Source organism: Palaemon carinicauda, chromosome 2 (assembly GCF_036898095.1).
Source record: "Palaemon carinicauda isolate YSFRI2023 chromosome 2, ASM3689809v2, whole genome shotgun sequence".
Taxonomy (NCBI): Eukaryota; Metazoa; Arthropoda; class Malacostraca; order Decapoda; family Palaemonidae; genus Palaemon; species Palaemon carinicauda.
The window spans coordinates 30,642,115-30,666,676 of NC_090726.1; the positions used below are offsets into that span (position 1 = coordinate 30,642,115).

General features: G+C 32.8%; 1 protein-coding gene across 1 annotated transcript in view; it reads right to left on the reverse strand.

Moving 5' to 3' along the window:
* LOC137623458 (angiopoietin-2-like) overlaps window positions 1-24,562 on the reverse strand; it is a 161,087-nt gene that overhangs the window by 4,392 nt on the left and 132,133 nt on the right. Inside the window, 11 exon segments of the mRNA XM_068354296.1 lie at window positions 1,436-1,560; window positions 4,630-4,773; window positions 4,996-5,183; window positions 5,303-5,437; window positions 7,241-7,408; window positions 9,338-9,487; window positions 10,390-10,548; window positions 10,862-10,961; window positions 11,986-12,203; window positions 12,405-12,683; window positions 13,850-14,006. Of these exon segments, the coding sequence (XP_068210397.1) occupies window positions 1,436-1,560; window positions 4,630-4,773; window positions 4,996-5,183; window positions 5,303-5,437; window positions 7,241-7,408; window positions 9,338-9,487; window positions 10,390-10,548; window positions 10,862-10,961; window positions 11,986-12,203; window positions 12,405-12,683; window positions 13,850-14,006 (1,823 nt within the window).

A 24,562-nucleotide genomic window follows, 5' to 3' on the forward strand; every position in this document is an offset into this window, starting at 1 on the left:
TCCCTCCATTCACTAAATCAAGTGCTCTAAAATTATATCGTACAGTATTCCATAGGTGGATGACATAAGATGGCATGGCGTATCGTACAATTCCCTTAAACTTGGTTAGGGTGAACAAAGTTCCAACTACACTCAATCATTTGTATCATGTTCTGTTAGGCAAGGTGTTCCAATAGCTCATCACAAGTTACTTAGCCAAGTAAACGTAGACGCTAGTACATTATATGAATACAGTATAGGTATCTATCGTATAGATTTATAACTAACATCTTTTTATACTACAGTAACAAATAAGTCCTCCACGTGCATTTACAGCATGCTCTGCATTCACTCAAGTTGTAAACAAAGTGAGAAATTAGCTGATTTCCCCCTCATTTCAACCTACAGTACAGAGATGAAAGCAGCTACCTTGAAAGTGAGGAAATATCTCTTTTTCATTGATGAGAAATACCCTAATAAGTGGAGTAAGATAAATTTGGAAGCTTCTTATTCTTCCAAATCTGCAGAAATAGCCTCTTACAAGGGATAGAATTGATATAAATTACTGTATTGTTGTCTCAGATTCAGATAAGCCTAGCAATTCTGGGTCCTATTTAAGCCTTAAGCCTGCTATAACTCAGAGATGTACTGACTGGTATAAGACTCATCATTGCACCCCATAAATGAAAATCACTTTACTTAGCAGTGAGTTTTATGCTGAACAAATGTTCAGAGTGGAGATACTACCACGAGAGAGTTATTGGGTCCTTTGACTGGCCAGACAGAACTACATTGGATCCCGCTCTCTGGTTACAGCTCATTTCATCTTTGCCAACGCATACACAGAATAGTCTTACCTATTCTTTACACATTCTCCTATTTCCTCATACACTTGAAAACACTGAAATTACCAAACAATTCTTTTTCTCTCAAGAGGTTAACTTGAACTCCTGAAATCAGGGAATAATGAAAATAGCCTTTAGCAGTTAAAGGTGATAATTCAGACAAAGGTAACTAAAATTAAAACCCTAGACTATCTGCCATAAGGTAGAGAGCCCTTGAATTCCTCTAAGAATGGCATGGAAATAACTACAAAGAGGATCAGGTCAATATTGAGAAATCCAAGAATAGATGAGAAAGAATATTCTGTCTATCACCATCTCAACTCACTGCTGTCAGCACTTTTTAAAAGAACTTGAATATTTCACTTGGCATTTTCATGCTATCGCTGCATCAACACTCGTGTAAACTTCCTGAATGGAAGCTTAAAATATACACAGTACAGTATATAATCCAAATATTGTACTGTACTTCATTGTGAGAAAAGGCTACAAAAGCATACAACTTTACTGATAAAACATTACTGTACAATAATACTTGTTTAATACAAGAGCCATGAATCTGTGCTAGCATATAAATGGAAATTTAAGTTTAAAAGTAAAATAGAATGGATTACCTTGTCTAGCTGTAAGATCATTAGGGTCTGTCAAGTAGAGACCATTAAGTCCTCGCCCACATGAACGCCACCACCAGCCACCTTTCAACATCGATGCACAATTCAAACTTGAGCGGTCATTGTCTCTGTAAATGCCCAAATAAATGTTAAAACCTTTATATATTAAGTAGGGAAACTGTTAAATATAAATTACTGATATTCGGGTCTGCACATCAATATATGAAATGAATGTATTAAAACAAATAATATATACAGTACTAGATTCCATGAGAATATACTGTTCTTTAATAGGATGATAAAGTACTATTAGTCATTTACCATACTTTAAAAACAACTGGACATCAGAAAAATGGGGTAAAGGTGATAATTACTTACATAAAAAAATTTGGACAGAGAAGCGAGTTATTTTTATTCAAATACAAGAAAAATGATTAGGAATCATACTTGGGTCAATTGATGTTTTTTTTAAATTTCATATTGCAAAACAGTATGCTGTGCAAGTTATTAACATCCCCAGTCCAATATATTGTATTCTAAACTATGAAGTTGATTATTTTTATTATAATTGAGATATACTGTGTTAAAGAATGGTAAAATAACCAAAGCCCTTCAAGTCTAACAAGGCAATTTCATAGTGTATTTTCACTGTGAGGCTAGATACAACTAAATATTTCTGTGGATAAGTTTAGTTATAAAGCTATATACAGTATGTCATTATAACTAGCTATTTATCAATAAACAATTTATCTCTAGGGAGGGAATAGTTACTAGACTACTGTGTTCACACTACGAAGGAATAATTCTTGATACTTTTATATAAACATTATGCAAAAATTTATATCCAACTCAAGTCTATTTACAGTACGAGACATAAATTAAGGTATGATTGTCATTTCCAGCTATCTAGGTAAATAATTTGGTGAATCCATTACCTAATAAGCATAATAATTTATACATCACACTCTACAATTCAAATTAGATTTATGGTGAAATAAAATTTACATTAATTTACATATACATCTACACTTTTTGTATAAAATATATGTATAAAACTGTGGAAAACCCAAGTGTCCAGTTTTGAGTCTATACTTTGCAAAAAAAAACAATTAGAATAGTTTGGATTTTATGCACCGTATATCATATTCTTAAGATGATATAATTCTCTTTATCAATTTCTAACCTATAGTAATTTATTCTAAATACATAGTGAGGTAATACCTGCATAGCAGAATTGCTAACATTGACTACCTTTATAGTTATATAGTACTTACTTAATTCTGTAAAAGAATTATCTCACCGAGTAGAAAGTGTCTTCGCAACTAAGTTTAGCTAGAGGTTATTTATTTTACCATATGTAGTGCTATACATGGCATTAGCTTATAGCTTAGCTTAGACATAGTTAACTGAACTGAACTGTAACTATTTGGAAATGCAATCTAATTTGATGCTTATAACTAAAAAACCTTTTTAAAACTAAAAAAAACTTGGTCACAAATAACTATTTACAATAAGTGGAATGACTATGCATACAAAATGATTGTCCATTTTACAAAATAATTAAGATATTCTGTATTGGATTTTGGAAACTAAACTACTGTACTGTACTGTACTGTACACTGTGCTGATCATCATGTACTGCAATAAATTATTTTAAGAGTACAGTAATAACTTCAAATTCCGATTAGTGCAGTTTTTCATGCTTTTTCCTTGGACAGATCTTGTCAGTGGATTTAGACATTTTTGTTTTTACAAGAGAAAAAATACAACAGTTATGTTTGAATATACAGTACAATACAGTACTACAATTTTCAATTTATAAAAGGCTTACCATTATAGTTGCTTTAAAAACTGCAGTAAATTTTACCCCATTTTACTATACCTACCTTGTTAACCACTTAAATTGGAGGGAATTATTGAATTATAAATCCCACTAACATTGAGAAAATAATCTCACTTAAAATGTGTATTACTATAAACGACTCAAGATTCTTCCATACGTAAATATAGTTAAATAAGAGTAAAATTTTATCTAATAGATCCATCTCCATTTAAAGTTAAATAGAAACACCTGCTTGCATGTAAGTAATTACGCAAACACACTTGTGTATGAATGATAAAATGAGAAAATTTAAGTGCTTGTATCAGAGAATACTGTATGCGTACAGTACACATGTACAGGTATTTGTATATCTGTTGATAAGATTTTATGATGCTGCAATGCCGAGTTTCCTACCTTCTTAAATGTTGAGTAGGCTTAATTAAGGCAAAGATTTGTTGGATTTATGAAAAATGATGTTAATTTACCATAAAGCATCATGGATGACCGTATGATAAAAGCACAAATTTTGTAACAATTGCATACAAATAACAGTTTCTCAAAATGTGTCTGCCATTTTATAAAATATTTATGAAGTTTTTTTTAGCTGTTTCGGCCCTTTTCAAATAAATTATGGTAGAATTATCCACTAGACATTTCTTTAATAAAAGATGTCACAATAATTTAGTATTAACTACAGTACCTTAAATCTACCTTTGCACTTACAGCCTGAGTTCTCCTCAACTGTCAATTTTAAATACTGTTCTTTGTTTTCACTTCATTTATACATGAGAATATATATTATTCTACAAACAATTTTAAACATATTTCTAAAGGGGGGGGGGTAAATAAGATGAGTAATTTTTAATTAAATCGGACAACTGAGGAGAACCCATCTATAGGGGAGAAAACAAATGGCAAAGAGGAGCGTTGTCCCAGGTGGCTGAGTCGATGTTTGGAAGTCTGGTATCACTAAATCACCTTCAGTAAAGTCCTGCCAACCGCTGACCGTCACTTCGTCTAAACAACGTCGGCATCCCTGAAACACAGAACTCGAAGCCGCCAAGTTGGTAACACTGGCACTGAACCCAAGCCAACACTCTAGGAAATGATACTGGCAAGGGCCAAGTCATCTCTCTCAGAGTAGACAATTTTCATGGACTGTAAGTAGTCTTTTTCAATGAATGTTAAAGGAAAACTGTCAAGTGTCATCAGTCATTTTTGGATAATTTTTTTTAAGCAACTAGCTTTTACAATTAATAAATTAAATTACCCACTTTCTTCCATTTATCGTTTAATTTCTTAAAAATAGGCTGATTACCTAACACCATAAAATTTATATTATTTTAAGAAAGTAGATTTTAGATCAATACATCACCTGTTAATTGTGGAGAATGGGCTGAGGTTGGAGCCGTACCAAGGATCATTAAGTGAATCTCCAGCATTACCAGAATATCCACCTATTTCTAGCTTGTACATATCTTGTTCACTATGAAGCTTGAAAGTTGAATATTCAGCATATCTGAAATTACAATTTATTACTTAGACTCCTTGCTCTTGACGTCATAGATTTATGTATTGCAATTTAGAGCAATTAAACATTTCTATAATTAATCATTAAATGTATAATGTGTTCAAGCTTAAAAAGTATACTTCAATGGGACAAAATCCATGCATTGATAGGTACATAATCATATCACCAGAACTTAAGAAGAAAACTAATTTGGGTAAAGAATGGGCTTACCTTCTGTTACCATCAAAGTCTTCAAGTTCAACTCTTAACATGTAATCATCTGTGTTTGTCAGCATGTAGATGTTTTCATTCCCAAGCCAGAATTCTGCTTCTGGATTACCAAATCCATGTTTATAATCGTCCCACTCTCTGTTGAAGGTTTCACGAGGTTCACCAAAGTCATCACGCCGTTGGATAACCTGATCATGGCAATAGATTAATTTGATGGAATTTTAATTTAATATATCATTGAAAGGAAAATATTTTTCACAGATTACTTTTGCTAGATAACAGAATAAAGTACAAGAATGCCTCTTACCGTCCATCCTCCGCCAGCAGTTTCCATGTCGCAATACACTTTGAGGAACCAGTAGGTTGTGCCTCGAATTTTAAGATAGTATGTACCACTTTCTGCCATTCCTTGACTGCTGAGGTCACTGCATGAATATCCTTGCTGTATAAGGATATACAATATCAGTTATTCATGTAATATTACAAGTACAATAGTACTTGTAGTGTTTTGTTAAGTACATAAACCTCATTCATCACATTTGGAGAAGCTTATCTATCCTGATGTACAATGCACAAGTAATCCTATATACCATTTGTTAATTCTGATGCCATTGCCATATCTGCTAAAAACACGAATATACCTTGGTAGAATTTTTTCACTGAGTGCATGTTTTACTGTAAATATGAAATGGGTAAAAGTATTATTTACTTTTAAAAAACAATCCTGCACTTGTGTGCTTTATATCAATTTTTGACACCAATTCAAAATCATCAGGGAATGGTACACTACTTTCTTTGAAAAGGAGCACGAGACAAAACACATTAAAGGGAAAAAGTACATATGATATCTTGCAGACTTTCCTCAATACTTATTCATATTTGATTTGAATTATCTTTTATGTAAATCTATACATATCAATATGAAACAAATAGGTTCCAGAAGTTACCAAAAATGTAACTTTAATTATAAAATTTATTGTAGTATTTCTATACTGTATTTGCCTGATGTTCATATTGCTTCTCTCTTGAAGCTGATTAAATGTCATCATCTACTCTAGCATTATAATTTCCTCTTTTCTTCCCCTGTAAAATGGCTAACCCCTTAATAAATATTTAGGAAACCCAGTGGTTTATCATAACTTTCTAGGTGTGGGTGCATCGCAGGAAATATTTTATTACTGAGATTCAGTTACAGTATTCAGAAAACAAATACTCAGAGCATAAGTCTACTGCCCTTCTAATCAAGGTAAGAAAGCATGAATGTAATTTTTATTTTAAAGATTGATTTTAAATCAGATTTTTTATTCTCAAAATTATTTAATATTTTTGCAAGATCTCAATGATCTTACCAGCCCCAGTGACTGGCCTCTGACCTAATTTTATAATCCAAAACAATTAAAAGAAAAAAGTAAAGGCCTCAATCACTTCGCAATGATTTTGTTCAAAGAATAAATGATAAATTCTTGCAAATCAAAGTATGGCCTTTTTGATAAAGCCATGTGAACATTTCATGAAGATATTGAAGGGCTGTTTGAAAAGCAAAGAAAGATCTAATATACTGTTTTTGTTTACACAGCTCAAGTTCCATAATTCAATAGTTTAATAAGACATGGTTCACTGAAAACATGTATGGTGTCACAACACCTGTAAGTCATCAATGGTGAATTGAAGACATTGGACAGCCAATTTTTAAAAGATAAAAAGAAAATGAAGCTACTAGCTGAATGGATGTTATTAATGACAATAGTTAAACAATGCTACACACACTGTAGGTTATAGCCCAATATATGTAAGGTAAAGAGAACTCTCTCAGCTAGTCTATATCTTGGCTCTTAATGTAAGGGAACAGTAACCTGGGCACATTAAATCTTAAGGTTCTCGTCTAAGTGACTAAAAAATATAAAACAATGAAAACTATTTGTCACTTACCCCTTCATAGGCAATATTATCTTAAACTATATAGCAAAATGTATGGCATACAAAGTCATGCATATACTGTATAACTGGATAGGTCTTACAATTGTAGCAAAAAAGGATGGAAGTTCTATGCATAAAACAAGAATGTAATATGTAAAGTTGTAAACCTTATTTGATCTAATGGAAAGTATCTTTCTATAGTCTACTCATACAGGTGAAACATGTGCCACATAACCTTTCAGTTATATTCTGTACGATCAACAGACCACTTTGATCACAGAAATCTTCTTGTTACACTAAGACTAAGTAGCATTCAGAATTTCTTTACCTTGACATTCTGCTCATGCATGTTGTTGATCATGAAAGTAGAATTTAAAATGTCTGGCTTTTTCTGAACTGATGGGAACACCAATCCCGAGGGACCAACAGGGCTGCGTTGAGCGGGTCGTTCAGTCGTGGTGAAGGAATCGTTTGAGTTGTGCTCCAACAGGAAACTCTGATAGTAAATGGTTAATTTCATTTGGTTACTTTATAGTAGTATATACTGTATTTGTCTTTTAATATTAATGAACTTTACATTAACAGATAAATTTAAAGGCACCTACAGTACAGTAGTTAAAATTAGACAAGCTGAGTAAAATTTAAAAACTTTATACAACTTCAAACTTTATCATGTCAGTCATGGAATCTGTTAATGCAAGAAATTCTAATGAAACAGAACACACACTAAACCCTAGATTTCTATATTGGAGTCAGACAAATTTTATAAGCAGTATACTCCCTACTATCCCCAAGAACTGAAATTTGTGCTACACCCATGCTCAGTTTGGGAAGGTTCATTGTTTAATATGTATAAATAAGTCATTAAGAATGAGAAGCTACCCTCTGAAAGAGGCAGTGACTTTATGGTTTGTATAAAAATAATACACTTTAATATAATACTGTATATCTTAAGAGTAATTTAAAATCTCATAGGTTTTAGGTTATATCATGGCATTAAATGCTTGAAAAGAAAGTGAAGTGACATTACAGTATATGCTTTAAAAGTAGATGAAGTGACATTAAATACTTTACTTTAAAGGGAGCTGAAGTGACATTAATGCTTAAAAAGGTGATGAAGTGGCATCAAACTAAAAAAGAAGTGAAAGTCTCATATGTAGCCTGATGGGTAAAATCCAGAGATCATATGAAATTACAGTTACTCAAGCAAAAGAGTTAGGATAAAAGTATTTGGTCTTTGGAATTCTCATTTAAAGCAAATATTTTATAGGATCAAGTGAATTCTCTCTTCCACTAATAAAACTTGTATAAGATGACTTCATTAGGATCCAAATACACACATTTAATATTAGTTTTGTAACCCTTTGATATAAAAATTCATAAACGTTTTGAGTCATAGTAACCACTTCAGCCACTTCATACTTGATTCTCGTCCCTTTTATTTTATTTTATAGCTCAAGTCAAAGAAAATAAACTGATCAAGGAAGTTACAACTGAGCAAATAAGTATCCTAAAAGGATTGGCAAAACCAGGAAAAACAAAGTCCGACATAGTCAACGTATTTAATTATTGAAACATTTAACATTTTATTAACTGCATCAAGCGTTAGTTTTTAACCAGAAAACATCTAAAGTGAATCTTAAAAAGAAGACTGGCTTCACTTAGAAAATTTAATAGTAATGAAAGTCGCAAAATAAGAATATAAGATGAGTTAGTAGAAGTTCTCCGAGAATACTCAAGAAACCCTTCAGTCTGAATCCAAACCCTTCCCAACATTCATAAAAATGTATGTACTCACTTGTCCTTGGCTTCCAGTTCACAAAGTGACATGGAGTGAAGTTTGCAATAATTCACATTCCTTATACAAAAAACTAATTCCATTAGCCCAATCATTTGCTACTTTTTTCCACACATTTAAAATAGTTATCTGAATGTAATACTTTTTTGTAGTAGTAATTTGTTTTAAGTCAGCATGTCAGTTTCATGATGAGTTGGTAAATGTTTCTACATTTATTTAACCCAGCGTCAGATAATACTAAAAAGAGCAAGATTACATTACTGAATTATTTCTAGGCTAATTTTCTGTCACAAAGAATATTTTTTTTTTCTGCAATCAAAACCCACAGTTTTCTAGATAAAATTTCTCATGAAATCGTTATTCTCTTTTGGTATGGAATTTTATATTTTAAAACTTGAAAATAATATGCAATAATGTATTAAGAATTTTCATGAAGTTATAGTAACAAAGTTTCTCACAAATTCATTTCATGCTTCTTTCTGTAATTGAAGCTACCCTATATAAACTTGTGAATGCATTACTAACAAGGAGAGGTAGAGCTTCTATAAATACCTGAAAATCCTCATAAGTTTGGCTTTACACCTGTATCAGAAACAAAATTCATGTTGGAACACCCACCACACTAACCTGATCAGCAAGATCACCAGGAGGATCATCGGCTGGTGTATCATCTTGAACCTGGTGCCCTTGCGTAGATCGATGCAAAAGAGATACAGGATTGATGTGATCTCTTGATGACTTATTTTCTCTGGGCATGGTTTTCAGTGTTTTCTCAACCTGGGGATAAAAGGATAGTGAAATTTCTTACCAATGACTTTGTAAATGTTTTTGTAAGGGGAATAAAACATTATTTCAATTATAGAATAGTTCAACAATGATGGCTCCTCATTTATGCTGCTATTGCAGTGTAATCCTACTGTTCCGCAATCACTTAATTAAATGTACACACACACAATGTAGCAAACCTTATTCCACATCAGTATTTTGTTATATCTCAAACCCTAGCTGTGGACACAAGTTCCTGTACTCTTACATCTTTATCTAATGAAGGTTAAATAAAAAGATTGCCTATTTGTGTACACACACACACACACACACACACAGTGTGTGTGTGTGTGTAGTGTGAGGAACAATAACCTCTATTAAAATTTACTCATGCTCAGGTATAGAGCATTCTTAGGCCATTTTTTATTCATTGAGCAATTGTCAAAGACAAGCTTTATAATGATCTTATAACTTCAAAATTAAACCTGGACTGAATTGCTATTACATAGATTATAAAGATTAATATACCTTATAAAAACAAGTCAAGAATAAAAAAACGATTATCCTTTTTCTGTGCTTATCTTACAAATATAGGGAAAAGAAATTGTCAATTATTGCTCAAAAGAAATTTTAAAATATCTTTTGATTAACATTTAGACCATTAATAACAAAGATTTCATCAATGATGAAACCTTGTTTTATATTATTGAAATAATGTTATACAATACTCTACTAGGCATATAAAATGCAAGATTTTCAACCTGGGATGTATTAAACCAATGTGAAGTGTAAACCTATTATTGCCATTAATTATGCCTCTTCGAAAAAAGATAGAAATGACTATGTTAGCAGATGTAAAGAAGTCCTATTCAATGCTAAAGCAAAACATTCTACAAAATCTGCATATTTCTTACCTGGACAAGATTTTGGATGATGTGGTTTGCTTTTTCCGTAAGGTCGTACTGGATAGTAGAAATTGCCCTTTCCTGTCTCTGGCTGGTGTTCAGTAACTCTTCACTCTTTGGCACGAGTACATCCACAGAGCTCTTAGTACCAACAACGACATCCCATACCTGTAAAAAAGAAAAATATTGTATATTAAAGTTACCTATTTGTGTTTGTGCATCATAGTTTCCTAATTAGCTCATGAAAATTTCTCTGTGCAGATACTTCAAGTTAGTTTTATCTGCAACAAATTAGTAATAAAAAATACAGTATCTCAGAAATAACATTGATAACCTGTTTTTTAATTTTTATTTCTGATCATTTACAAGGTTTCCCAAGCATTTCATAGTATCCCTGGCCTAAGTGCAGGGCCATTTTGCCAAAATTCCATCAATCCTATGTATATCTTCAATATTAAAAAAACTCTGCTTTTATACAAACCTCCTCCATTTTCTCCCAGACAGTTTCCATGGGAGACATTCTATCAACGAGAGAGTCGATTTTGGTACGTCTTGGAACCATTTGGATGGTTGTGTTCCTACTACTGAAAAAGAAAATGCCATCAGTCGCACACTACATAAATATACATAGGAGTGTTTGAAGAGTTTATAAAAAACTTGACATCAATATAACGAGCTATTAATATATATATATATATATATATATATATATATATATATATATATATATATATATATATATATATACACAGTATAATGTGTTATGTATAAATTTATATATAAAACATATATTTTGCATGAAATGCAATTGAAATAGCACAATATCTTTGATTATGGAAAATTGAGAAATTTGATTGAAAGTTAAAAGAAAATTATGCAATAACTATAGTTCTATCTGTTTAATTCTAAGCCATTATATATATATATATATATATATATATATATATATATATATATATATATATATATATATATATATATATATATATAGTTATATTTATGTAGCCTTTGGCAGTTTTGCTACAGCCTAAATAAGTTTTAAAACTTTTATATGAATAATTTGCTGATCTGGAACTGAACCACCACGAAACATAAACGATAGATTCTCAGCTCATTCCCAACCCAAGTCTCCCAAGTTTCGTTTACTGATGTTAGCCAATCATTTTTTCTTGTTTTGGTAGCTCTAAAGTAGGAACATACAAAACACATTTGACTCTTGACAAATTAAAAGATTAACCCTTCATCCCATTACTGTTCAATGATCAAGTATGTCTTTCTTCAATATATTAATCCACTGACGGCTATTGTATTCATAACAAGAGCTGAAAAGAACCCAATGAATGAAGGTATACATTTCAGTCTCTTCTTTTTCAGGATGCCTGAAAACTTTAAATCAAACAATCAATCCTCTGCAATATTAAAAAGCATAGGAAGGAAGGTTTAGAAAAAAAAATCAGTTGATAAACAAACTCATGCTTCCTAAGCTAAAAAAAAAACAAAAACAAAAAAAACAAGCTATTGGTTCCTTGAGGAAAAGAAATAGGTCTTGATCATATATTCCTTTAATTATTACAAAAAGAGACTACAATATTTTCTCCATCTTACCTTGGTGTCTGCGGTTGGGGCTTATCAGTAGTCACTGGAGGGACCTGGTCCTCCAAAATGGCGGCACGGACCTCGCTTACAGAGTCTGATAGCTTTTCAAGATCGCCAGAAACATAAACCATGTGGATTTGAAGTCTCCTGTCCATGGAATTAACAGAATCTTGCACGATGTCCATTGACTCTTGCAGTCTCGTAAGTTCGTCATTCTGGAAGGAGGTCTATGTGATAAAAAGATCAGTTAAAACCTTTTAAGACAAGTTTCTGATTTTAAAGAAAGACAAAAAGGTGTGACCGAGCAGTATAAACAGTGAGGAAAATCATGATTCATTTATCATCGTATTTGAAAACCTAATCTAATTTACCGACATTCCATTTTAATCTAACTTGAGGGTGAATAAAACACCGCGTCATCCACTGACCTTTTCCAGCGCCTGAACTCTGGGAACCCCAACACGATAGTTTTCGGAGGCCGAAGCAACCAACTCGTCCTGGGGAAGAGCTATGGAGTTGCTGTCAAGGGCTTTCTGCATGGTGGAAAGCTTCTTGTCAATCCGAGAAACGTGTTCCGTGAGCAGGAACAGACGTTGTTCCATTAGGCTGTTTGATAGGTCTTCCTCTGTCGATCCACTGGCACTTCTACCGTTGTTGCTTCTGAATGTTTTAGGATCCAACAACCGGTTCTCTAAGAGCTGCGCCATCTGGTAAGATAAACGGACGTCCCAATTAATTCACAGAACAATAAATAATTTGAATAAAATGTCCGTAAATCACACAAACACACATAATTGTAAGAACTTGGAAAAGTGACTAAAACTTGACATATGTTAGGTACTGTCTCCATCTACCGGTCGGAAGTTGAGTAATATTTTACAGGGTTTGGATGTTCTTTAGCAAAATGACTGAAGGATGTTTTGGCTTTATTTTGGGAGAACATAATTTTTCGGATCGTATAATGCAGTCTAAATAGATATTGAGTTAACATGTATTTTTTTTATAAGCGACGAAAAATATTAACCTCGGTAAATAAAACAAATGCTATGAAGTTTTCCACTATTTTCCGATTAAAACAAAAAAGTGAAAAATGTAACTTAACGCTTTGACTATACCAACAAGCTATTTACATTAGTTCATCCACGAGTCATGTCTGATTTGGTAAAGAATTCAAGAACAAGATTTCCTAGCATCGCTGATGCATCAGTGACATCTATTATAGATAGTTTTATTGTGTAAAGCTACTTCACAAACAAGTGTAGTCGGAACAACTGTCTTAACTTATGATAACGACCACTTATCTATTGTTAAGCACTGTCCAGCACATTTCAAGTCGCCTGAAAAAATATTACGTTAACTTGGGATGTGCTTATTGCTAGAATATAGTATCGTTTGCGCTACTCATTTCTCTCATTTTCCACTACACCTGAGTGACCTAATGATAGTCTGATTGAAGAAAAATCAAGATGACTTCTGGGACTACGAAAGAATATCCTTTGTTTTTCATATGATCATATTCATCCTACTTGATTTGAAACAAGTAAACAATTGTGTCATCAACCTCTATTTACTATTTATACTCTGTAATGTCGATTCGAAAGAGATTCTTTTAATTGTAATCTGTTCATTGCCCAATGCCACTTATAATCATAAATTAGTCGAAAGTTTGGCGATCCCTTTTTGAATATATAATTTTTTTTCCAGTGTTTTTTATACTTTTACCTCTGAAATTGGTTAAGAAAAACTTTATCATAACCTCTAGAATTAGTTCAGAAAAACTTTATTTATTATAAGTTACCTCAAAAGACAAGAGACATCACCATCAACAAAATAACACAGACAAGGATAGTGAAAAGGAACTATAATAATTCACCTGTGAAGTAGTGTTGAAGTTGACCGCGAGACTGGCCTCCATGGTGTCTAACCTTCTGACAAGTCTCTCCAGGGCCCTGTCCATATTCTCGACCCGACGGAGTTTGGTTTCCAGAGTAGTCAATAGGACCTCGAAAAGATTGAAGATGTAAGGATCCCTGAAAAGAGAAAACAAGATAATTAGTCATCATTGGGCGGGAGGGGGGGGGGGAGACATAACTGATTCACATATATTTAAAAGAAGCAGATACCGAGAGTTGGTAACTTGGAAATTACTTCAAATGTATTTCCTGAACGTAATCATAAATGACACTGCGATTACCATACCTATTCTTATACCCCATCACTTACAAGCATTATATATTATGATTAATATATTCCCTTTACAAGTAAGAACTTATGAGCCTGTTTGGCAATTTAATACACTAATAAATTCAGAAAGTTCCAGAAAAAATAACAAAACTTAGAAACAAAATAACAATTAAAAACGCGTCGCTTATCACGAACAATTTGATAATCAAAACTGAATCGCAACTACTAAGATTATATATATATATATATATATATATATATATATATATATATATATATATATATATATATATATATAATGTGTGTGTATATGGGTGTGTCTGTGTAGTACACAACTAAGTCAAATGAAGGGAATTCAAACCATCTGAGGTCGAGTTTTAGGAGCCAAATCGTTAAAAGTACCTGAGGGACGAAGTCCCCACATGCGATATGATACTGACCATGAAGAAAAAAAAACAATTATCGTACATCTGGAGCAGAGGACTTCGCTATATTAGGATCGAACTCCTTTCACTTTCTTTCGGAATCAGCGGGTCATTACACGGCAGTGGTACTACGTAAGATTTTTTTTTCTTTTTTTTTTGGAGGGAGCCAACGCTGGCAGTTATAATCAAATGTGACGTGTGATCTTGATATGGGACCAGAATATGTTTATAGTATTGTAGCATTCAATATCTATTATTATTATTATTATTATTATTATTATTATTATTATTATTACTTGCTAAGCTACAACCCTAATTGGAAAAGCAGGATGCTATAAGCCCAGGGGCTCCAATAGGGAAAATAGCCCAGCTAGGAAAAGAAAAAAGGAAAATAAAATATCTTAAGAAGAGTAACATTAAAATAAATATCTCCTATATAAACTATAAAAAAAAAAAACTTTAACAAAACAAGAGGAAGAGAAATAAGACAAATTAGTGTGCTCGAGTAGTAGTTGTGCGAAGCTGAAAATGCATGACTAATAAAATATTTCGTAATGGTTTGACATTACGAACAAATTACCACAATGAATGTATTCCTTGTAAAAAGAAATCTATGATAGAAATGAACGAAAAAAATATGATGAATTACTACGATGAATGTATTCCTTGTAACAAGATATTTGTGATTAAACTAAACCATAAATATAATGAACGGTTCCTACTATAATACAGGAATTCGTTGTAACAGCATTGAAAATATTGATTCTAAAAGGAAAAATGGTAATGTAATATCAACCTTTTCATTCATAGATGAAACAAAACCGACGGGAAAATAATAAAAAGAGAAGGAAGGATGGAGAGACTGACAGCGTAACCCACCAATTTGTCTGGTCAGAGCAAGGACAAGAAACCAGCAGCCAGAGGTTATTAAGTTTCAATATTTTTCTTAGACCTCCAGTAGGTGAAGCAACGCGATGCTTAATGGAAGAGTAAACTAATAGATCAGACCACAAATAGCATCACTAATGGAGGCACTTTTAATAGTCGTGAACCAAGTCGGCCTGAAAAAAGGAGATGGACCTCTGAGGTTGCTTTAAGAGGCAATGATAGTGAACGGTGTTCTTGGTGGAAATAGAAATAACAATTAAGATAGATTTTCAAGGCAAATGGTAAAAACGGCTTCAAGGTAAGTAATTATTTTTTATAAATGGCCGACGTGTTTGAAAAGACAAGTATATGTTAAGTAAAAAATATCCATGTGATTATATTACGGCGCATATATCATCATCTCCTCCTACGCCTATTGACGCAAAGGGCCTAAAAAATTGTAAGAATTGTAAATGTATATTTCTCAATAAAATAAAAAAAATCCGAGCTTAAGACAGGTATTAATACGCAGATTTAAGTGGTACGTACTTCTCTTATCATCAATCTGACGTTAAAAAAAAAGAAAAAAAAAAAGAATAGATGATGTGATAGAGTGGAGGAAGATGCTTTCGATAGAAATAGTTGAAGAATACGAATCATGGCAACTGAGTGGACACCATTATTACAAAATAGAGATCACGTGCTTTGTATGGATGAAGACCCCTCAACACATGGCCAAACCATGACTCTTTACATTTCATGTAATTCTATTCATTAATAAAACTGTCTTATTACACAAGAAAACACTTGTGCAATACCAGTTCCTAATGAAGGCTGCACCAAATTTCAGCTTATATACAGTATATTATTGTAAACGAGCCCGCATTAAATGACAGGCCTTTATGAAGCTTTATTAAACAAAATTCGAGAAACTGGGGATATAAAAATGACGGAAACTTTGATTAAAAAAAAAAAAAAAAGATGAGAAAAATTACTGTGCCGCAGAATCAGAAGAAACTATGAAAATATGAAGATTCCAGTAGTTAAGACTTTGCTGCCACTACCACAATTATGTTCAATGAAAACTGAACACACATACACACACACACGCACACACACACACACACACACACACACACACACACACATATATATATATATATATATACATATATATATATATATATATATATATATATATATATATATATATATATATATATATATTCCTAGCTTAAAATAAAGATGGACAAACAAGTAAGTATTACTACACTGTTCCGCTTAAAGATCGATCTTTGAATAGATCTATCTGTAAATTAAGGTCTGACACTTGGTATAAAACAGTAAAAAAGTATTTTATTCCTAAATTCGACAGTAAAAGCCTAGAAAGTATAATTTTCTGCAGAGAGAGAGAGAGAGAGAGAGAGAGAGAGAGAGAGAGAGAGAGAGAGAGAGAGAGAGAGAGAGAGAGAGAGATGGCTTTAATTACATCGAAACTCTGATAAAGCTTATATTTACATCTCAAAATGATGTAACGCATTTTCAAACAAATGAGAGGATTATTTATTGCTATCAATAATAATAGAAACTAAATAGGTCCTAGTCAAACAAAGTTGACTGATTGATTGATTAATCTTCTAAAACTGACCTTACTTGACCTTATTAGAAAGGAACCATGTTAAACTAAGAATGGAAACAAAATATACCTGAATAAAAAAAAAAATATATCTAATAATTATTATCCCAGTAAAGGAGGATTCAAATAACCCAAAAATGATTATAAATAACATTAAATCAACAGGTTAAACGAGAGCGGGAAAAAAATCAAGTTTTCGTAAACAACAAAGCAACGTGGGAAAGCTATCATGAGTCAACTGGCGACGCGAAGAGGAAAAAGCAAGAATTCCAGTCTCTTTGTTCCTCTGTAGTAAAAACATTTTTTTTTTAACTTTTTTTTTTTGTACTATTCTCTTTACAAGTGGGTACTTCGAGAGCGTCATTTACATTCCACTCTTCCATTCTCCCGCTACCTCTCTCACCACCTCTAACACACTTCCAGCTCTCTGCCTTTTTATTTTCATTTTTCCTTTTCCTTGCGAGCGTGCGTTCAGATTGCCCGGGCCTTGTGCCCAGACGGGGTCTCTTAAAACAATGTCATAGCCTTTCCAATCACATTCTGTGTTTTCTGTATAGTTGACGACAGGCATGACGTCACTCACGTAATCATCACCATTGTTGTTGTTCTAAAGTATTTATCCAGTCGAATGCAGAGGGAAATCAGCGGTCTTGTTGTCTTGTAATCATTGTTGTCGAGATCATTAAAATCCAGCCAATTCAAATGGAGTAATTTTGCATTCTATCTTTGTTAGAGTTTTTTACAGCCACGATTTGTGTTTGTTTCACGGTCTTATGCAATCCCAACTCTTTGTAACATAATAAATAACAAACAAAATAATAATAATAATAATAATAATAATAATAATAATTATTATTATTATTATTATTATTATTATAATTATTATTAAGCTACAACCCTCGTTGGAAAACCAGGATGCTATAAGCCCTAAGGGATCCCGGGGCAAAAATAACCCAATGAGGAAAGGAAATAAATAGACTATATTAGAACTCATGACCAATTAAACAAAAACATTTTTAGAATGTTTTAAAACCCAAAGAATAAAAGTTTAAAAAAGTACATTAATATAAATTATGCAAACACAACGATGGTTATCTCCGGCTATTTATAGATATGCAAAAACGTTGAACCGAAACCACTAAAAGCTTTGGACAAGGCGGCAGAAACGTAAATTAGACCTTCTCCAAGGTTTAAGCTTCCCGCAACGACCTCTCCGACTTTCAAAGATGTTTCGAAGTATTCGAGATAAACAGCATAAATCGAGTTACAGTTACAAAGACAAGTATTTTCTTTTCATGAATTTGCAAGGATGTGTCTTTATGAATTTGAATATATTATTATTATTATTATTATTATTATTATTATTATTATTATTATTAATTGCTAAGCTACAACCCTAGTTGGAAAAGCACAATGCTATAAGCCCAGGGGCTCCAACAGGGAAAATAGCCCAGTGAGGAAAGGAAACAAGAAAAAACTAAATATTCTAAGAACAGAAACAACATTAAAATAAATATCTCCTATATAAACTATATAAAAAAAATCAACAAAACAAGATAGAATAGTGCCCGAGTGTACCCTCAAGCAAGAGAACTCTAATCCAAGGCAGTGGAAGACCATGGTACAGATGCTATGGCACTACCAAAGACTAGAGAACAATGGTTTGATTTTGGAGTGTCGTTCTCCTAAATTAGAAGAGCTGCTTACCATAGCTAAAGAGTCTCTAATACCCTTACCGAGAGGAAAGTAGCCACTGAATATATGTAGACAAATTGAAGTGTAGAGTTCAATATCAATAAGATGTGATTAAATGCAAAGGAAGATGCAGCGGTTACTAGACAGGCTGCCTTCCATTAACCACTCGGACCAAAGACCAAAATAGGGAAAACAAACACTTGCACGACTTGGTCTATCTTGTGGCCGGTTTAAACCGCGTAAATACATGCACCGATAGAGAGAGAGAGAGAGAGAGAGAGAGAGAGAGAGAGAGAGAGAGAGAGAGAGAGAGAGAGAGAGAGAGAGATTTTAAAATCCTTCCGAAACTTTTGGCATTAAAATTGCTGTCATGTTGAAATGAAGTGCCGGGTAACCCCGCAATTAGAATGATTAAATACCCATTAAAACTTGAATATAAGCATACAATCACTATTAAATAAATAATAGTATATTAACCATTAACATTCGTGTAGAAAAATATTCACTACACACCTCATTTTCCACAACGGAATAAATAAAAAATCTCATAATAAAAATAAACCGAATATATTAAAAAGCTCAAAACTTATTCGTATAGGTGAATATACATATAATAACATTATGCTTTATTTAAATCTATCTACTTAGGCAAATGTATTAATCACCCTAAGCTTAGCGTTGAGTTGAAAATTCTAAAAGAGTTTAGACTAGATATAAAAAATTTCCCATTCATATGATGTCATAAAAAAAAAAGTTGCGACAAGAACGTATTTTTTATTTAAAGATTATATTACATAACACACAGTCAGCAACAAATAAAAATTCCTCAGGTATTTATAATCTTAAACCAACACACGCGGCATAGACTAAAACCACCAAGATCAATATAATCTACCACAATCATTAAAAAAGGAATCGGCCTAAAAAAAAAATAAGCTAGAGAAGGAAACAATACAATGCTTTATTACAGGCTGTATTCATAAAGGAGGTTTTTGGTCAAACGTTACCGCAAGAGGTCACTCACTCGATCCATGATGTCCTTCTGAATGTGTTGACAGCCATCGTAAAACACTTTGTTATCATGGTCACTGAGTACACATTTTTTTTCCACTTCCGTTGGACAATTATTTTTTAGTATCAATAATAAACAGTACACGAGTAAGGAAGTGAAAATATACTTTATTTTATTATCAGCAAGATCTGTTTTGATTTGATTTAAAAAAAATGTATTATTATTATAATTATTATTATTATTATTATTACAAGCTTGGCTATAACACTAGCTGGAAAGCAAGATGCTATAACCACAGGGGCTCAAACACGCACATAAATATATACAGTACTTCACCTGCTTCACACGATGACGCAAGCTGAGCCTCATAATTATCAAACCTCAAAAGGCTTTTAGTACTTACAATACCTAATTGCCATTACCGGATGTATAAATACCGGGCCTCGATTTCTTTGCCTCATTATCAAATTTTCTTGTTTATATCCGTCATGGTCTCAAGGTCTCTTTACAACGTAATTGTTACGAAGTTCCACTGAATAAAGAGGCAGGAGCTCATGTGTTCTACTTATATGAATCAATTGTTCATAGTTCGGTGGGTGTACTCTCTGGATTTCACAGCTGCAACATTCTGTTGCAGTATTTTCGTACTTAATATCAATTCTATTATCAATATTCAAAACGCATTATGCATATGCAGATGATGCTACTCTCTTAGCCCAAAAATTCCATCTCCTCGAGTGTAGATCTTGAGTTGCTGAATCCCTTAACATAAATCTCGTAATATTCAAAACGCATTAAGCATATGCAGATGATGCTACTCTCTTTGCCTAAATTCCGTCTCCTGAATGTAGACCTGGAGTTGCTGAATCCCTTAATAGAGATCTAGTTAAAATTAGTGCGGGGTTCGAAGTACTTTGCACGAAGTTGAACCATAACATAAGTCAAAGTATGATTGTAAGTCGAGGATATTCGTTGCTTCTCCTGTACTTTATTTGTTTCCTTATTTCCTTTTCTCACTGGGCTATTTTTCCTTGTTAAAGCCCTTGGGTTTACATCATCCTGCTTTTACAACTAGGGTTATACTTAGCTAGTAGTAATAATAATAATAATAATAATAACTTCAACTAGCTAACTTATATATATACGATACAAGGATATGTCAAGAACATAAGGAGGGGAATGAAGTACGCATTTACAACTTTAACAGATTGAAAAATAAGCAAACAGGACGAAAACCTTATGTAATGACCTCTTCTTATTACTAACATATCCAATACGTATCTATGAGGATGCCAATAGAAGACGACTATCTCCACTCAGTATCAAAAAGGAGTAATTTACATGAGAAAAGAAAATGGCACGAATAATCAATTAATAGAAAAAAAAATCTCAGTAGAATTTCAAAAGGAGTTAAGAAAAAAAGAAAAAAAAAACCGGCCAAACAAGTTGCTAGTGAAAAGTATATTTCTTTTGACACAATTCTCGGTGATTAACTCGCGTCAAAACATTATCAATTTCAGAAACTAATTATATAAAAAAACTTGTTTCACTTAATTCATTTAGAATGAAATAAGAAAGACATGAAATAATAAAACAGGAAGTGATAAACTGAGCTCGTCCTGCAGTTCGATTATATTTGATGCAAAAGATTGTTATTAATATCAATATTATTATTATCATTATTATTATTACTACTATTATTAGCTAAGCTACAACCCTAGTTGGAAAAATATCCCAGTAGGAAAATAACCCAGTAAGGAAAGGAAAGGAGATAAACAGATGAGAACTTTCCAAAGTTATAATAATTTTGTAGCCGGACTATTAAAATGTTTTAGTTGTCAAAAGAGGAAAACTAAACAGCCCCCTTAGACAATTGATGGGAGACGAGAAATTAATGAATAAAAAACACAACATAATGCAATAAAAGAGACAATACATTAATGCTACGTCTACTCAGCGGAATACACACACACACACACACACACACACACATATATATATATATATATATATATATATATATATATATATATATATATATATATATATATATATGTGTGTGTGTGTGTGTGTGTGTGTGTATGTAAGTGCAAATATGTATGTGTTTCCGTGCACGAATTGTTAAACATACACATATACATATGTATATAACACATGAACGGAATGCCATATATTCCTAGGACAAGGGGGATGGCGGTATATATTAGGACGTACCCTGCATCTAATAATTCCTGCTACGAATGTGCATGTCACGAGATTCAGATCATAAGTTTGTGGCAGGCACAGTAACTTTTATTTGTGTTCCATCTATCGGGCTTGCATGAGACTATCGTCGTTTGTATTTTTACCATTATGGCCAAGATTCAGGAAAATTATTTCTCCAACTAATCGCAGTGGTTTAATAGCTTTTGATATTTGAATTAGGTTCTGAGCAAATCACGAGATTCTACTAAAAAGTCTGGTAATTATTTGGACCTGGTGTACGCTGATTCCAATGGTGTTATACAAAAATAAGGTTCGTCCTTCAGCTGTACCACTGGTTTTGTTGGGATGGCATTTTGGGCGATCATTCGCATTTGAATTGGTCACAATTGTATAGAGGGATTGAGCTCTTGTTCTTCTAAAATGAAAATCTGGTTCAATTATAATTGTAGACTCGCTTATTTGGAGAAAGGGGAAGCTTATCATCTTTGGAAAACTAACAGATAATATTTGACTTTGCTTAGCTAAGAGCTATTGCCAAGAGAGTTTATGTTTCAATTGAAAAAGAATACAATTTTACTATAAAAGAAACCCTCTCTAGTACATCCCAGGAACACAAAATCCTCAAATCTGCGCCCGGGTGGATACTATACAGTTCATCTTTTGCTCAAACCAGATGATTCTATCATTCACTGTACACCCAAATTATATTCTTCGTTTATTTCTCATAAAGACAGCTGATTTCTTAGCTCCTAAGTTGCCTGTTATTTTTCGCAAGTTGGCAAGAAGAGATTCTTTTTGCACTTGGAGAATTGGGAATGTGACTCTATAGAGTAAATGTGCTTGAGGTAGCACCCTCCCATTTTCAGTAACTTCCACGTTATCAAAAAAATTTTGAACGACATTTGGTCAAACGTCTAAGCAAGTAAGCTGGAGGTAATCATTTTTTCCCAAGTATGCAGTCTGGCTTTCGAAAAAGGCCGTGAACCATGTGATGCCCTTCTTACAATTTCCAATGCTGTACAGAAATCTTTTGTGTGTGATCAGGAAGTTTGTATGATTGACCTTGATATTAGTGCTGATTTTGACCGTGTTAATCATGATGCCCTTGTTTTCAAACTAAAACAGCAGGGATTTTATTAACTTCATTATTGAATTTTCAAGAAATAGATTGCAAATAGTAGCTGTTGCTGGGTACCATGGTGACTATAGGAATGTAATATCTGGTATTCCTCAGGGTAGTGTTCTCGGACCATGACTATATACGAATTATATGCATTTTGTCCTGGAAAAAAAGACTTTTTACATATGCAAATGATGTTGCTCTCTTTACTTGAATTCCATCTCTCGAATGTAGACCTTAGGTTACTGAATCCCTTAATAAAGATCTAGCTACATTTAGTACAGGACGAAAATTATGGGAGATGAAGTTGACCCTAACAAAACTCAAGGTATGATTGTAAGTAGGTCGAGGATAATGGGTCCTCAATATCCAGATATTTCCATTGACAATGTTTCTTCAACTATATACAGCAGATTTAAAAGTCCAGCTGTGACTGTTGATTGTAAATTTACATTTCAGAAACCCATTCGGTCTGCTTTTTCTTCAATTAAAAAAATGGCTTACATAGAAAGTATTGATTTTTGGCGATCAATGTATCCTGAGGAAATGTTTTATTTCTATCATTCTACCTTTTTTTTGAGTATTTTTCTATCTATCTCAAGCTACTGACTCTCATTTAAATTTTTTGAACAAATAACTGCGATCTATCAAATTTATTTTCCTGAATTGGATATTAATCTCTGGCACCGTCGTTCAGATAGTTCTTTGTGCATGTTGCATAAGATTTTTCATAATTCTGACCATCCTTTGCAATCAGATCTTCCCAGACAGTACCACCCTGCTCGTAATACTAGGTATGCACTTAATTCTAATAGTCTTGCCTTTACCATCACATCACATATACTACACAGAATTCCATAAGTTTTATTCCACCTGTGACCTGATTGTGGAATGATTTTCTTAATCAGGCGGTGTAATCGGTGGAACTTCGAAAGTTCAAACTTTTGGAAAATACTTTCCTGTTGAACAAGTTGACATGTCTCGTTTCATAGTTTATCTATGACTAATCTATTTTAACGTTACTACTGTATTGTTCGTAACATACTTTAAACGTTTTTAATGACTTCCCATGTATAGTTTATTCGTCATTTCTCTATTATTTTCCCATACTAGGCTGCTTTCCCTGTTGGAGCCCTGGGGCTTGTAGCATCGTGCATTTCTAACTAGGGTTGTAGCCTGGCTAATAATAATAATAATAATAATAATAATAATAATAATAATAATAATAATAATAATAATAACAATAATAATAATAATAATAATAAAAATAAAAATAATAATAGTAATAAATAATAATAGTAATAAACAATAATAATAATAATAATAATAAAGGACCTCCCCAGTCAGTCAACCTACCCATAAGAAAATCTGAGTGAATGGGTACTCTCTCTCTCTCTCTCTCTCTCTCTCTCTCTCTCTCTCTCTCTTTCTCTCTCTCTCTC